At 41.3% G+C, this 17,136-nt stretch overlaps 1 protein-coding gene across 2 annotated transcripts in view; it reads right to left on the bottom strand.

The window, feature by feature from the left end:
* Window positions 1-17,136, bottom strand: part of igf2r (insulin-like growth factor 2 receptor) — an 81,286-nt gene that overhangs the window by 7,427 nt on the left and 56,723 nt on the right. Inside the window, exons 42-47 of one of the 2 annotated variants that reach the window (XM_034162819.1) lie at window positions 11,083-11,219; window positions 8,370-8,487; window positions 7,813-7,953; window positions 5,045-5,235; window positions 3,898-4,084; window positions 127-282 (exon numbers count right to left, since the gene is read on the bottom strand). In XM_034162819.1, coding sequence (XP_034018710.1) covers window positions 127-282; window positions 3,898-4,084; window positions 5,045-5,235; window positions 7,813-7,953; window positions 8,370-8,487; window positions 11,083-11,219 — 930 coding nt within the window. Of the gene's footprint in view, window positions 1-126; window positions 283-3,897; window positions 4,085-5,044; window positions 5,236-7,806; window positions 7,954-8,369; window positions 8,488-11,082; window positions 11,220-17,136 lie in introns of both variants that reach the window. The other variant, XM_034162820.1, reaches the window with a different exon arrangement.

Consider the following 17,136-nt stretch of genomic DNA (forward strand, 5'->3'; position numbering starts at 1 on the left):
AGACACACAACATTTCAAACATTAAAGCATAAAAATTTTAATGTGCACAGGTGGGCATTTTTCCCCCAAATCAAGACTCCCATCTGTCAGCGTGCTGGAACTTGTGGAGATGTTTTGAGGCCTCACCTCCTTTCTCGCTTGTGCAGCAAAAGCACCAGCAGACATAAAGTCAGAACCACCAATAGGAGGCTAAGCACCACCCCCACAGCCTGGCTCCGCCTAGAAAGTGTGGAAGCCCCGCCCTCCGAGTCGTGATGATCATATGAGTTGGTGTCTACAGCTCTGCAGGAAGAGAGAAAGTGACTTTAAAGTGTAGGTGACACCAAAAAATGTGCACAAATAATCACTAAAAATTATGAAATGTTATTTTAAAAAATCCTGAACAATAAAAGTCGGTGATAAGTGCGCATGTGAAGGATAAACAGCAGCTGTCTGAAGCCTGCGCTCTATTTCAGCCCTCAGCCGCAGCCATATTGTTGTGACGTCATCGGGAGAACGGGACCTGCTGATCCAAGCCCAAATCAGCTGTAAACATGGTGGAGGTCGAGCGGTTTTCAGATGATTTGTTTTTCTAGTGTGGAGCTCCTCCAGTCTGGAGGTGATTGTGAAGAAGCTGTGGGAACACAGTCTGATGGTTCGGAGCCTTATTTAGACCACAAAGAGGGAGAAGAATGTTTGGAGGAAAACTTTCAGTCTGACAACACTAATGATATTGGCAGAGTTCAGAACACAGAATGCTGATTAGATTTAAAATAATAATAATAACTAGAAGCACTCAGAGTGCAAACCTCTGCCAAGGCCATGGGGTCACTGACGCCATGGAATCATTGAACCTAAAAAAGTCTAACAATGATGTTTGCTCAGTAGTAAAAAAAAAGTTTCATCTGCTGTGACTGGATAGCATGTATCCTTAGCATCACAGTTTATTGCAACTTGCACCTTTCCCAGAAGCTACTGTCATCTGAGCACTGATATTGATATTGCATGTGCTTATAGACAAAAACAAATAAGAGACAAAAATCAATTTATTATTCAACTAAACTGCAAATATATGACTTTTACCATTTTGAAACACTTCTCTAAACAAGGCCATAGGGTCACTGACCCTAAAGAGATTCCCTCCTTGGCACAGTGATCTATTTCGTTTTGTCTCTTTCGCTAAAATTGTATATAATAATCATTAGATTATTAATATATAAACAAAAATAAATTTAAGAAATATTACAATTTGAAAACAAATGCACCCGAACATGATGACAGCTGCAACTGCTTAATGCTAACTTTTAACATTGAAAATGCCATAGACATGCTAACGCGTTAGCATCGGGATCCGGCTCGTGATCAGGATCACCACTGAAATTTAATCACTTTTTCCTCTTGTCATTTCCAACCACTCCACAAAATTTCATCAAAATCCGTTCAAAACTTTGAGTTATCCTGCTGACAGACAGACAGACAGACAAACATGACCGAAAACATAACCTCCTTGGCGGAGGTAATAATAATGCAGGTGATTTCAGCATGCGGATGGAGGTGATAAACTGTTTTTTGCCAGCTCTTTGGTTGTAATCAAATCATAAAGCCCCATAAAAAAACATTAAAAAGTTTGTTTTACCAACGTTGACATCAGAAATAAATGTTAAGGAAGTGTAGATTTTTTAGTTATGATTTTTTTTCTTGAAAACACGTATACATTTAAAATCTGAAAAATGAGTTTTTTTTTTTTTTTATAGAATAAATCTTGTTTCCTTCTTGAATACGGTTAGTGTACTGTACGTTAAGTGTGATAAACATGCTATTGTTAAATATTAAAACCATTCACACACAGAGTAAATATTAAAGGATTATTAACCAAGTGAGAGGTTTGTACGGGGAAATATCAGACCGAGGTGTTATAGTCCATGACCATCATCAAGTTTTAACTTATCGGTACCACTTAAGGGGACAAAACAACACTTAGAATCCAGCCTCAGTGTATCATGGCCTACACAAAAATGTATGATAGCCATCCCAGGGTGGTAGCTGTAGCCAGGTAGGGGTCAATGAAGAATTACACAGAGGTCAAACTTTAAAAATGCTCCAATCATGTTGAAAACTATATCACATTATTTGATTCCAAAAAGGTATCGTTTGAACTGTCTATGACGGAATGTTCTGGAGTTATGGGGCCAAAACAGCAAAAATGGTGACAAAGGTCAATTTCAGTTTATACAGGGGTCAAAAGTTAAAGTTGCTCCACTTTCAGCAAAAAAATGATCGTGACGGCGCTCAATGCTGTGCTCGTCAAAATAAGTGTTCCACCTGCCAATCAAAAGGGATCTGGCTGCAGTGGCAACGGAAACCAAGCCAGACTTAACGTTTCCGTGCAGCACCGACCTGAACCAATCGGTGGAAACGGGGCTGTCAACAGCCTGCAAAAATCAATAAATTAGCTGCAAAAAAGTGCAGTGTTCAAAGTCTGTGAAAAGTAGCGTTTAACACGCTGTTCCACAGCTGTCAAACTTCTGGTTCCAGCTGAAGTCTGACTCTCCTCAATGGGACAGTGTCAAGACAGCCGTCTTCATGATGTGCTGAGGACAGGACGGACGAGCCGCTGGGTGACCCATTGTCCGTTTAATCCACTCATTCTGACGCACGTGATCCTCAGGAAACTGAAACCGGTAATAATCAATCAATCAATAAAAGCCTGCAGCAAACACATGGAGCCGGCGTAACTCCAAAAATGAAGCACTTACACACAGAAATACATCCGATTGCTAACCAAACAAATGGGGCTGCTACAACAATGGTTCTCCCGCTGATGTCACTTCCTCCTTCTTCTCCAATGTCATGGTTCACTCAGAAGTTCCTGGTTTTTAGTGGCGCGCAGTTCAAAGTCAGAATATTTATCTTTTCGGTGTAACCACACTGGAAAAGCATCAACTTCAAACTGCTTAATTTTAGTCCTAAATACTCAAAAAACATTACGTACTGTGTGACCTACACTTTAAAACGTGTTTCATTCTCATTTTTTTGATAAAAGTAACAACTTACGTATTGCATTTAATATCAGATACTTTATTCACAACTGTAAGTTGAGCTTTGTAGCGCCATGGCCTCGATTCGCGCTGATTAAATAAAATATATTAATCCTGTCTAAACCACAAAAAACAACACTGGAGACAGAGACTGCTTTCCACTCTCAGTTGAGAAATTCCTAAGTCATCTGGAGATCTTCAGATAAGTATGGAGACGTCCCCAATGGTCCAACACTGCTTTGCAGAAAAAAAACAAAGCTGTAATTCAAAGTTCTTCAAAGAAAAGCCCTCGTCTTTTATCGGGTAAACGCCAGTCATTATGAATTACATGACATTATAATGGCTTCATGTCAGAATCTGAGCTTCTCCAGGCCAGGAGAACCCAAAGTTTTATGATCAAGGTAAGACAGGACCTCTCCTCATCCGGGGGGACCCTTCCTCCATGATAACGGTGGTGATAAACTTTGTCCTGACAATCAGCTTTTATCTTGAGGTTTAAAGCAAAGGAAAAGACCTTTGGTTTGAAATACATTTTTAGATCAGTATTTCTTTCATTTATATCTAAAGACTTTGTTTGTTTGTATTGATTTTTCAAACAAAATGCTTTGCATGTAGTCATTCCATTTATTGATTTATTGGTTTCATGCAGGAAATGTACAGAAGCCCTGTGAGTCAAGGTCTCAACTGTTTATTCATTTGAGAATTTACATTTTGGTAAAAAAAAAAAAAAAGACACACACACCTAACAATTCAGGCGTCTTTATATAAAAAAAGCAATAAAAGAAAATGAGCCGCATGCTGGTGAAAATATTAACTCTGTACTGTACGATGTAAAAACACAAACAACAAACAAACGTAAATGTGTCACACGTTTACTCACATCAGACCGCACACGGCGTTGGTGTGCCACATAAACAGATACTGACAACCGTCAGTCTCCAGCATGAACACGGGGATGCCGACGCCTACTGTGGGGTTACACTGGAACATAATGGTGGACGACACCGTCTGGGTCGTCTCCCGTCCACACACCGACTCAGAGGGCACCAACACATCCAGGTTCCCGCCTGATGGAAGAGTAACTCAGTCATTCACCATCTTAGAACAACCTGCAACAACCAGATTCTGACCCGGATTAGACCTGGTTTGTTTCCACCATAAAAAACTCTACTCTTTATCATCACTGTTAAAGCATCACACTCATGCCAAACCATCTCAGTGGGCGTGTCCCACACAGCAAGCACACGTTCAGATACAGACCTCTGTGACATAAATCACAATACAGAAAACAAGCCATTTTCAGACTTATTTTGTTGACACATGGCATTCTGTGAATGCAGAACAGAATTATGGGACTTTGAGGATCTTTAACATGAAACCACAATCCTATAGAACTCTAAAAGTAAGTCTAATTTAGGTCCTGAGGCTGACCCCTCCGGTTAATTAGAGCTGGATTCTGCAGAGTGAAATGGAAGAGTCTATGACTCGCCCCAGATGGGACACCAGTCCATCACAGGTTACTTTCCCAGTAAAGACCAGGTGGGGGGGACTGGGACAATGCAGGTGAAATTGTTTTTGTCCAAGGACACAGACAGGTAGGGTGACCAGGAATCAAACTCGGGTCTACACACCGGTTGCCCAAATAAAGGACAGCACTCACAGAGTGCTCTTGTTCAGTCTTTTAAAGTGCAGTATGATGACGCTAAAACTATCAAACCTGGGTTATTTCCTGATGACATTAAGATATTTATTGCAAATTTTTAATTTTCTTGTTTCATGTTCTGTATTGTATTAACTTAATCCTATGATTCCACACACTCTGATACAGTAGGTGGCGGTATGCACCTCTAAAGCTGGTTTGCGATCTGCCGATAGACACAAAAGAAGAAGTAGTTGTTTTGTTTGTATTTAATTTTAAATGTTAATCTTCAGACTGTGACTAGTGATGCAGTGTTTCCTGAAGGACGTAATTGTTCACGTGTATTGGAAACATCATGTTTTCGAAGTCTCTAGCATAAAATAACTACCTTTAACATAGTATTTGGCTTTGCTGGAAGAGCCGATCTTGCGCCTGTAGTCCCCGTTGAGTTTGACCTGGCAGATGTTGGCACCAACACAGAGTGGCAGTGAGCTGTTCGTAATACCAGACAGCTGAATGTGGTAGATGTAGCGGTCGCCGTTGGATCGGATGTCTCCAGATGCCTGATGGTGGCTGAAAAGAGGAGAGGAGGCACAAACACACAGAGTGGGGTCATATATTAGCCTATAATCCCCCCACAGCTCAGAACCTTCAGTCAGGATCCGAACACAAGACCCGCCAGCCGTTGCAAACTCGTCCTCATGACGTTCTGTGGTGGTTGGTCACATGGTCCAACTGTACTATTTCCCATTTGTTGGGAATGTGTCATTATATGGATCAAGGAGAGTCTGATGTGTAAAATTTAGAACATGTAAAGTCTGACCAGGATCCTTCACCGTGGGATTAACTTTCACAGGTATGCCGATGACCTGCTGATGTACATGAATCTCTCATACTGTAAAATTCAAGGTTTGTCTGGCTGTAGTGAAAAGCTGTATGTCTTCAAATTTTCCAAATTTGAACTCAGAAGACAAAGATACCCTGCTGGATAATTTTACAATGAAGGAACATCGTCTCTATGTGACTGCGTGATTCAATGTTGTCTTTGAATCTGCATATTCATTTGCCATATAAAAATACAGAATTACTGCAGATGACTCAGAATACGGCTGCTTGAAAATTTAACTGAAACTCAAAACGTTTGATGGTATTACTTCAGTGTTAGCGTCTCTTCTGCTCCCCGCGTGTGAGAGGATTTCAAAGTTCTGTTATTGACCCACAAGATACTGAAAGGTTGGTGTCGCCTTATACGGCTGAGTGGGTTGAGCCCTATGTGCCGGTATGCTGAGTGTAGCGAAGGTACAAGGTACCTGCATTAGGTACAAGGTGCTTCCTTTGCCAACCGTAGTATTTATAACTCATCACAGCAATGCAGCATGAAATTACCTTGAAGTCTTTCTGACCAATCAGTAACCTGCTGTGATTCCACACCATCTTCCGGTATCGCCTTGGCTCGCTTGGAACAGGTTCCTTATGTAATCTTGGTTAATTATTTTGGAGATTTTGGTAAACTATACATTTTTAGAAAGTTTATGAAACGAGGAATCCAAAACATAATGTTTCCATTTCTTTTTTAAAGGCTGTTATGGCCACCATCTTGAATTTGCAAAATTGGTGACCTTCAGAAATTAACTTTTGATTTTCTTGACTTCTATTTATTTGTGGCTCAACTTCATGGTGAACAGTTAAATGACAGCAGTATTTTTAGTTAAAAGGGTTCATAACCTTTATTACAAATTCCAAGGAGGACTGAATACATGTTTGTTTTTTTAATATACTGTTACAAAAATCTGGACATGATTAGTAAAGAAAAGACACCAACAAGGATCAGGTTCCTTTGTCCTATAAGTCACTGACATCAGCTACGTGCAGTAGAAATCCAAAATGGCAGCGCACTCTATTACTATTCATCAGCTTCAGTAGTTTGTAATGACTATTTATTTATTTTAGTTTTTGAAAGTTTAGATTTTTAGAAATCCAAGCTGGCCACCATAACATCCTTTGAAAAAAAAAAAAATGGAATTCCTCATTCCACAAGCTTTCTAAAAATGTATAATTTATCAAACAGGAGCCTGAATATTTCCAAAGGCCACCAATGTTGGAAATCCAAGATGGCTGCCATAATAACTAAAAAAAAAAAAAAAAAAAAAAAAATCCAACATTGTTTTGGGGATTCCTCATTTCTTAAACTTTTTAAAAATGTGTTGTTTACTAAACCTCCAGTATTTTTTTTTCAAACCTATGAATAGTAGCATAAGCAACCCGTCTACCAGGTACCTGGTCTTGCCAATGGAAAACCAAAAGTGGCGGGTCGAGTCACATCAAGGTCAACTGAGGTTTTGAGAACAAGACTTTTCTGGTTTTGGCTGCCTACACCACTTACGGTGGGTAATTATTATCTTCATGTTACTTTATTCTTATTACTCATTTGCTATGTATACTGTGTAAGCAATATGCAAAACATTTTTTTAAATAATTAATAATTAATTAAATAGCTAATTAATTGTAAGGTTGTTAATTTTTTACAAAATAGGCACAAACATTAAACAGCTGAGCAGTTTGTATCTGTTTAGTACCAGAATTTGAAAATTTTTTACTTTTATTCCAATACGCTAAAATTCTGTTCAGTCCATCAACGTCCACAGTGTGAAGGAGCGTTGGCACAACCTGAAGTAGAGCGTCGGCGCTACCTGAAGTAGAGCGCCAGAGTTACCTAAAGTAGAGCGTTGGAGTTACCTGAAGTAGAGCGTCGGCGCTACCTGAAGTAGAGTGTCGGAGTTACCTAAAGTAGAGCGTCGGAGTTACCTGAAGTAGAGCGTCGGAGTTACCTGAAGTAGAGCATCGGCGCTACCTAAAGTAGAGCGTCAGAGTTACCTAAAGTAGAGCGTCGGAGTTACCTAAAGTAGAGCGTCGGAGTTACTTGAAGTAGAGCGTCGGCGCTACCAGAAGTAGAGCATCAGAGTTACCTGAAGTAGAGCGTCAGCGCTACCTGAAGTAGAGCATCAGAGTTACCTGAAGTAGAGCATCAGAGTTACCTGAAGTAGAGCATCAGAGTTACCTGAAGTAGAGCATCGGTGCTAGCTGAAGTAGAGTGTCAGAGTTACCTGAAGTAGAGCGTCACAGTTACCTAAAGTAGAGCGTCACAGTTACCTAAAGTAGAGCGCCCCCAGGCTGAAGCTGACTCCAGTATCAGGAACCTGGATGGTCCCGTTGACCACCTTGACCTCCTGCTGCTTCACCGCACAGGCTGCACGAGTCTCCCAGCCAATCGTGAATGTGCACAATGCCTTGTCAACACTGCTCACACGGGCAACACACACACAAAATCACTGCAGATTGCAAACATCTGGTTTATTTCAACTCCACAATCACAGACACTGTGTCACTGTCCAAATACGTATGGACCCCACTGTGCAAATCTGTGGAAAGTCTGACGTTGGATTTGAATACGGGTACGAGGATGCGATCGAGTCATGACTGTGAATAACATCAGCGAGCAACCAAACTTTAACTGTGTGACGCTCGATGTCACGCTCACAGTCAATGAGCGCAGCTGAGGAATGTGAAGCTCCGCCCCTAAAGCTGTCAGCTTGATGGGTCAGAGTGACATAATTCAAACACAAACAAACTTAAGATTCAGCTGAAGGTCAACCTGTCGGCGTTAGTCGTGTTTGGTCATGGGTTTGAAGCGGCGCCCCTGCGCTCTGCCTCACCTGATGAGCGCCGGCTGTCCAACAGTGGAGCCACAGCTCAGCTGGATCACGGTTTGAGCCCCGACGCCGTTACCGCACACATCATCTCCTGCAGAATATCTCACGAGGATCTTTCCATCTGCAGAGAAAACGCAGTTTAAGATTCTTAAACCTCTTCTTTCCAAGGTTAATCATTGGGAAAGAAAAATTCCTGACTCCATCGCTTGAACCAGATCCGTCCTGTTCACCAGGAACCATGAATATTATTACAGGTCTGAGTTAACTTATTAACTGGAAGACAAGCTGACATTTTTGAGATTTGCCAACCATCAGAACAGAAGAAAACAAAACAACGATGGAAAGATACTGAAGTTTCTACATTCAAAGACCCAATTCAAACATGTATTGGGGAAAGAGAGCCCCCAAATTCATAAACAAAATTTGATGATAGATTTAAGTGTTGGACCAAAAAAAGGAATTAGAGTGATATGCACAAATATTAATAAGGGCAAAATAAAAAGCTTTCAAGAACTAAAAAAAAATAATAAAAAATACATATGATCTGAATAATCAGGACTTATCCAGATATTTACAAATGAGGGACTACTCGTATTACATCAAAAAGAATGCAATAAAATACACAGTTATAAACCTGCTTATAGTACTACAACCCCTGGCAAAAATTATGGAATCACCGGCCTCAGAGGATGTTCATTCAGTTGTTTAATTTTGTAGAAAAAAAGCAGATCACAGACATGACACAAAACTAAAGTCATTTCAAACGGCAACTTTCTGGCTTTAAGAAACACTATAAGAAATCAAGAAAAAAAGATTGTGGCAGTCAGTAACGGTTACTTTTTTAGACCAAGCAGAGGGAAAAAAATATGGACTCACTCAATTCTGAGGAATAATTTATGGAATCACCCTGTAAATTTTCATCCCCAAAACTAACACCTGCATCAAATCAGATCTGCTCGTTAGTCTGCATCTAAAAAGGAGTGATCACACCTTGGAGAGCTGTTGCACCAAGTGGGCTGACATGAATCATGGCTCCAACACGAGAGATGTCAATTGAAACAAAGGAGAGGATTATCAAACTCTTAAAAGAGGGTAAATCATCACGCAATGTTGCAAAAGATGTTGGTTGTTCACATTCAGCTGTGTCTAAACTCTGGACCAAATACAAACAACATGGGAAAGTTGTTAAAGGCAAACATACTGGTAGACCAAGGAAGACATCAAAGCGTCAAGACAGAAAACTTAAAGCAATATGTCTCAAAAATCGAAAATGCACAACAAAACAAATGAGGAACGAATGGGAGGAAACTGGAGTCAACGTCTGTGACCGAACTGTAAGAAACCGCCTAAAGGAAATGGGATTTACATACAGAAAAGCTAAACAAAAGCCATCATTAACACGTAAACAGAAAAAAAACAAGGTTACAATGGGCTAAGGAAAAGCAATCGTGGACTGTGGATGACTGGATGAAAGTCATATTCAGTGATGAATCTCGAATCTGCATTGGGCAAGGTGATGATGCTGGAACTTTTGTTTGGTGCCGTTCCAATGAGATTTATAAAGATGACTGCCTGAAGAGAACATGTAAATTTCCACAGTCATTGATGATATGGGGCTGCATGTCAGGTAAAGGCACTGGGGAGATGGCTGTCATTACATCATCAATAAATGCACAAGTTTACGTTGATATTTTGGACACTTTTCTTATCCTATCAATTGAAAGGATGTTTGGGGATGATGAAATCATTTTTCAAGATGATAATGCATCTTACCATAGAGCAAAAACTGTGAAAACATTCCTTGCAAAAAGACACATAGGGTCAATGTCATGGCCTGCAAATAGTCCGGATCTTAATCCAATTGAAAATCTTTGGTGGAAGTTGAAGAAAATGGTCCATGACAAGGCTCCAACCTGCAAAGCTGATCTGGCAACAGCAATCAGAGAAAGTTGGAGCCAGATTGATGAAGAGTACTGTTTGTCACTCATTAAGTCCATGCCTCAGAGACTGCAAGCTGTTATAAAAGCCAGAGGTGGTGCAACAAAATACTAGTGATGTGTTGGAGCGTTCTTTTCTTTTTAAAGGAATCCATAATTTTTTCCTCAGAATTGAGTGATTCCATATTTTTTTCCCTCTGCTTGGTCTAAAAAAGTAACCGTTACTGACTGCCACAATTTTTTTTTCCTGATTTCTTATAGTGTTTCTTAAAGCCAGAAAGTTGCCATTTGAAATGACTTTAGTTTTGTATCATGTCTGTGATCTGCTTTTTTTCTACAAAATTAAACAACTGAATGAACATCCTCCAAGGCCGGTGATTCCATAATTTTTGCCAGGGGTTGTATATGTGAAAGGCAAATGAGAAAGGGAGCTGATGAGGAGATTCCAGAGGTGATGTGGTACCACATGTGGAAATCACACCAAACTACAACACCATCATTAAAATGGAGAGAATTTAATTTGATATTTAATCACAACTAAAATTACAAGTAAAAATATCAATGTCCAACAGCCGTGTATAATCAATAATTTGCCTCAACACACCAACTGTATTTGTATTGTGATTTTGTTGTCTTTTTCCTTTGTGTGCCTCAGGTTTGGGGAGGTTGCTTTTGTGCATAACTGAAAGGCTAAATAAAAACTGACACCTTGTAGTAGGTGTTGTCGTTAATGGATCTAAACAGGTGAGCGTAATAAAATGTCTGACTGAAATAAGCACCATTGTAGCTCATTTCCTGAGTGTAGACGCGTCCCAGGGTCTGGGTTTTCCCTGCTGCCAACTGTCGGCACACCGTCGCTCCGTCTGGACACTGCAGTGATTCTCCGTGGATACCCTGGCACAGATTGATGTAATACCTGAAGACGTATGAAGAAAACTGTAAACTTTACCAATATATCCAGATACTTTCAGCAATGTTACTTTTTATTATGTGTCACATAGAGAGATGTTTATATGCGGGAGATCAAAACCACTTATATTTGTGTCCGTCTGTCCAGAGCTAGATCTCACAACCCTGTAATTTCTTTCATATTCATCATGATGTCAGTACTGAACCCTGGTCTCCAAAATTCTAATTTTAGAGACACAAAACTGAAATTTTTACCTCATCGGTCAAGATTTGGTAGATTTCTTTCACATACTCCAGGTACACCACAAATTATGTACATCATAATACAAGCATTAAAATTGTCTGTCCCCCACTGGTTCACAGATGCTCATCACTCTCCTGTCTGTGTGTTGTACTGCCACAATCTGGCAGCTTACTGGAACTGCACCTGAAACATCAAATGTCACTCTGTCAGGATTGTGGGTTTTGTTATGTATTGTTGTGGGTTTTGTTATGTATTATTGTGACGTTGTCTTTTGCTTTGTATCACTGTGGTCTTGTCTTGTTAACCCAGTAAAACCTTTTGACCGAATCTCTCCTGTGTCTGAGCTCAGCATTCGCGTGTCTTCTGCAGTTTTTAAGATACAAACTTTAATTAAAATCTTATGGCCAATATAGGAAGGGTGTGGCCTTATTCCAAACATTCGCTAATCCTGACCTGTTTTCTGAGATCTCAAGTCGTGGATATGAACCAGTTCTGACTTTGTTCTGTGCTTTGTGTTTCCTTAATGAAACAGGAGAAGGAGTTACTGCCTGTGACTTCTGCCCACGTTATATTTTCTCCCACTCCTGTTGGGATGTTTTGCCCCTTAACAGGAAGGGATTGTTCTTGGATCTTGAAAACTCAGCAAATAAGTGTAGATAAACCAAATTTAAAAAGTCTTCCAGCTAAAGGCCTCATGAACATCAAACAACTTCACTCAACTTTTACCGACATTACAGAGCAAGTGGCTCTGGTGGACGGGAGCTGAACTACCAATACATAGACCAGGGTTTAACGCAACAGTGACCAACAACCTACTTGGACTGGCGTCCCATCAAGGGGGAGATGTAGCTTCTCACTAGTGATGGGATGAACAACACTGGTGCATCAGCACTGTGCCGAGCACACAAGAGTGAAACCCCGTATTGGTGCGTGTATCGCTTTAAGAAAAAAAAAATCGTGACCAATACAGGAACTGTGTCATTCGGCTGCGCCGTGCAAAACTATTTATAAGGAAACTGTATCGACATGTTGTAGATTTGTTGGATGGAGTTTTGCTGGTGGATTTTTGCTTGCCCTCACCTTGTTCCACTGACTTCATGGCACGTTCAAAGACGTTTCCCCAGTCTGGAATCATTTTGATCTTTTGACGCCAAATAAGCTAAATCTTTTTCTCCTTTGGGCATTGTTTACTGTTATTTTTTCCAATTAGATATGTTTGTACTCCTTTACAATCTTCTTCTTTGTCTTTCGGCTGTTCCCGTTAGGGGTCGCCACAGCAGATCAATCGTTTCCATCTCACCCTGTCCTCTGTATCTTCCTCTGTCACACCAACCACCTGCATGTCCTCTCTCAGCACATCCATGAACCTCCTCTTTGGTCTCCCTCTTCTCCTCCTGCCTGGTGGTTCCATCCTCAGCATCCTTCTCCCTATATACCCTGGGTCCCTCCTCTGCACATGTCCAAACCATCTCAATCTCGCCTCTCTGACTTTGTCTCCAAACCGTCCCACCTGAGTTGTCCCTCTGATATGTTCATTCCTAATCTTGTCCATTCTTGTCACTCCCAAAGAGAATCTCAACATCTTCAGCTCTGCCACCTCCAGCTCTGCCTCCTGTCTTTTTGTTAGTGCCACTGTCTCTAAACCATACAACATAGCTGGTCTCACTACTGTTTTGTAAACTTTCCCCTTCACTCTTGCTGATATTCTTCAGTCACAAATCACTCCTGCCACCTTTCTCCACCCACTCCACCCTGCCTGCACTCTCTTCTTCACCTCTCCATTACTTTGAACAGTTGACCCCAAATATTTAAACTCATCTACTTTCACCACTTCTACTCCTTGTAACTGCACTATTCCACTGGGCTCCCTCTCATTCAAACACATGTACTCAGTCTTGCTTCTACTGACTTTCATTCCCCTTCTCTCCAAAGCATATCTCCACTTCTCCAGACTAGACTCAACTTGCTCTCTACTCTCACTACAGATCACAATGTTATCTGCAAACATCATAGTCCATGGGGACTCCTGTCTGATCTCATCTGTCAACCTGTCCATCACCACTGCAAACAAGAAAGGACTCAGAGCTGATCCTTGGTGTAATCCCACCTCCACCTTGAATGAGTCTGTCATTCCGACTGCGCATCTCACCGCTGTCACACTATTCTTGTACATGTCCTGCACTACCCTAACATACTTCTCTGCCACTCCAGACTTCCTCATACAATACCACAACTCTTCTCTTGGCACCCTATCATAAGCTTTTTCTAAGTCCACAAACACACAATGTAACTCTTTCTGTCCTTCTCTGTACTTTTCCAACAGTATTCTCAGAGCAAACATTGCATCTTTAGTGCTCTTTCTCGGCATGAAACCATGTTGCTGCTCACAGATCTTCACCTGTTTTCTAAGCCTAGCTTCTACTACTCTTTCCCATAATTTCATGCTGTGGCTGATCAGCTTTATGCCTCTGTAGTTACTGCAGCTCTGCACATCACCCTTGTTCTTGAAAATAGGAACCAGCACACTTCGTCTCCACTCCTCAGGCATGCTCTCACTTTCCAAGATTTTATTAAACAATCTGGTTAGAAACTCTACTGCCATCTCTCCTAGACATTTCCATGCCTCCACTGGAATGTGATCTGGACCAGCTGCCTTTCCACTCTTCATCTTCTTCATAGCAGCCCTCACTTCTTCCTTGCTAATCTCTTGTACTTCCTGATTTACTCTCACCACATCATCCAGCCTTTTCTCTCGCTCATTTTCTTTATTCATCAACTCTTCAAAATATTCCCTCCACCTTCTCAGCACACACTCCTCACTTGTCACACACTCCTCACTCTGCCTCCCATTCTACTCCTTGTAAGAGTAGAATGGGAGGCAGAGCCTTCAGCTTTCAGGCTCCTCTCCTGTGGAACCAGCTCCCAATTCAGATCAGGGAGACAGACACCCTCTCTACTTTTAAGATTAGGCTTAAAACTTTCCTTTTTGCTAAAGCTTATAGTTAGGGCTGGATCAGGTGACCCTGAACCAGCCCTTAGTTATGCTGCTATAGACTTAGACTGCTGGGGGGTTCCCATGATGCACTGTTTCTTTCTCTTTTTGCTCTGTATGCACCACTCTGCATTTAATCATTAGTGATCGATCTCTGCTCCCCTCCACAGCATGTCTTTTTCCTGGTTCTCTCCCTCAGCCCCAACCAGTCCCAGCAGAAGACTGCCCCTCCCTGAGCCTGGTTCTGCTGGAGGTTTCTTCCTGTTAAAAGGGAGTTTTTCCTTCCCACTGTCGCCAAGTGCTTGCTCACAGGGGGTCGTTTTGACTGTTGGAGTTTTTACGTAATTATTGTATGGCCTTGCCTTGCAATATAAAGCGCCTTGGGGCAACTGTTTGTTGTGATTTGGCGCCATATAAATAAAGCTGATTGACTGATTGATCTTTTACCACCCTAACCTGCTGCACATCCTTTCCAGTTCTGACCCTTTGTCTGGCCAATCGGTACAAGTCCTTTTCTCCTTCCTTACTATTCAACTTCTTGTACAGCTCCCAATATGCCTTTTCCTTTGCTTTTGCCACTTCTCTTCTCGCCTTACGCCGCATCTCCTTGTACTCCTGTCTACTTTCTTCATCTCTCTGACTATCCCAAAACTTTTTTGCCAACCTCTTTCTCCTTATGCTTTCCTGGACCTCTTCATTCCACCACCAAGTCTCCTTGTCTTCCTTCCACTGTCCAGATGTCATACCCAGTACTGTCCTAGCTGTCTCCCTCACCACATCTGCAGTACTTTTCCAGTTGTCCAAAATTGCTTCCCCTCCAACCAGTGCTTCTCTCACCTGCTCGCTAAATTTCACACAACAGTCTTCCTCCTTCAGCTTCCACCATCTGATCCTTTGTTTAGCTCTCACTCTCTTCTTCTTCTTTACCTCTAAAGTCATCCTACAAACAACCATCCTATACTGTCTAGTGACACTCTCTCCTGCCACCACCTTACAGTCTGATTTCTTTTAGCTTGCATCTCCTATAAAGAATGTAGTCCACCTGTGTGCACCTTCCTCCACTCTTATATGTTACCCTGTGCTCCTCCCTTTTCTTAAAGTAGGTATTCACCACAGCCATTTCCATTCTTTTTGCAAAATCAACTACCATCTGTCTTTCCCCATTCCTATCCTTGATACCATATCTACCAATTACTTCCTCATCACCCCTGTTCCCTTCATCAACATGCCCATTGAAGTCCGCTCCTCTCACCACTCTTTCATGCTTGGGCACAATCTCCACCACCTCATCTAACACACTCCAGAAATCTTCTTTCTCCTTCATCTCACAACCAACCTGTGGGGCATATGCACTGATGATATTCATCATCACCCCTTCAATTTCCAACTTCACACTCATCACCCTGTCAGACACTCACTTAACCTCCAACACACTTTTAACATACTCTTCCTTTAAAATGACCCCAACACCATTTCTCTTCCTGTCCTCACCATGGTACAACTACTTGTACCCACCGCCGATGCTCCTGCTCTTACTTCCCTTCCACTTGGTCTCTTGCACACACAATATGTCTACCTTTCTCCTCTCCATCATATCAGCCAGCTCTCTCCCTTTACCAGTCATACTACCAACATTCAAAGTCCCCACTCTCATTTCCACCCTTCTAGTTTTCTTCTTCTCCCGCTGTTCGTGGCAATGTTTTCCTCCTCTTCTTCGTCGTCTTCGCCCAGCAGTAGCCCAATTTCCACCGGCACCCTGTTGGGCAATAGCTTTACAATACTGGAAGAATAACCAGAAAACATATCCACACCTTTATCAACTCGCACTGAAATGTTTATGCTCACCATCTTCATCTGTACCCTGTGAAAGAGTTTTTTCTAAGGCAGGGGAACTGGTGTGTAAGAGGAGAAATCGCCTTGGAGCAAAGACACTTCAGAAACCTTTGTTCCTCAGTAAAAATGCATAAATGAATCTATTTTTAGTCTTTTATTTCGTATGCTTTAACACTTAAGTTAACAAATTTCCATACATAAGTTACAAATTTTAACTGAATTTTATTACAAATTTGCTATATTTTACAAACCAACTCAGTTTAGCATTTACACAAACAAGGTTTTAAGCAAATTTTAAACTCTTCTCATGAACAGCTTGACACACAAATTGAGCACATGAAATTATGCAATGATGAGCTCATATTTTACTGGTGATTAACTATTTCACAGGTTGATGTTGGGTTTGCAGTATGTTAGCTTTTCCATCTTATTTTCATTTTATTTACCTGCAATGATTTTATAACTACTCCAGGGGTGACTATTGAGTGACCAACACAGTGTCAATACAGTGCCGACACAGTTTGTGTAGTGTGTCAATACACTCCTTGAGGTATCATCATCCCATCACTACTTCTCACTACGGTATCCAGGTATAAGCACTGGCACAATGGGTCTCAAGACCTGCAGGACTCGTGTCTTTACCAGGAACACGGAGTTGCTACACATCGCTAATACTTTGTAGAGTTTTTTTTTATTTTCTATCAATTTGGGATTCAAAACACTAAAACATTTTCTAGTGTTTGACTAATTTGGTCCAAGCATGAAGCAAACATCAGGTTTAGCACAACCACCCACACACACACACACACACACACACACCTCTTTGAGCTCCAGCGATAAAACACACAAATGAAC

Source organism: Thalassophryne amazonica, chromosome 21, assembly GCF_902500255.1.
Source record: "Thalassophryne amazonica chromosome 21, fThaAma1.1, whole genome shotgun sequence".
In the NCBI taxonomy this organism is placed as follows: domain Eukaryota; kingdom Metazoa; phylum Chordata; class Actinopteri; order Batrachoidiformes; family Batrachoididae; genus Thalassophryne; species Thalassophryne amazonica.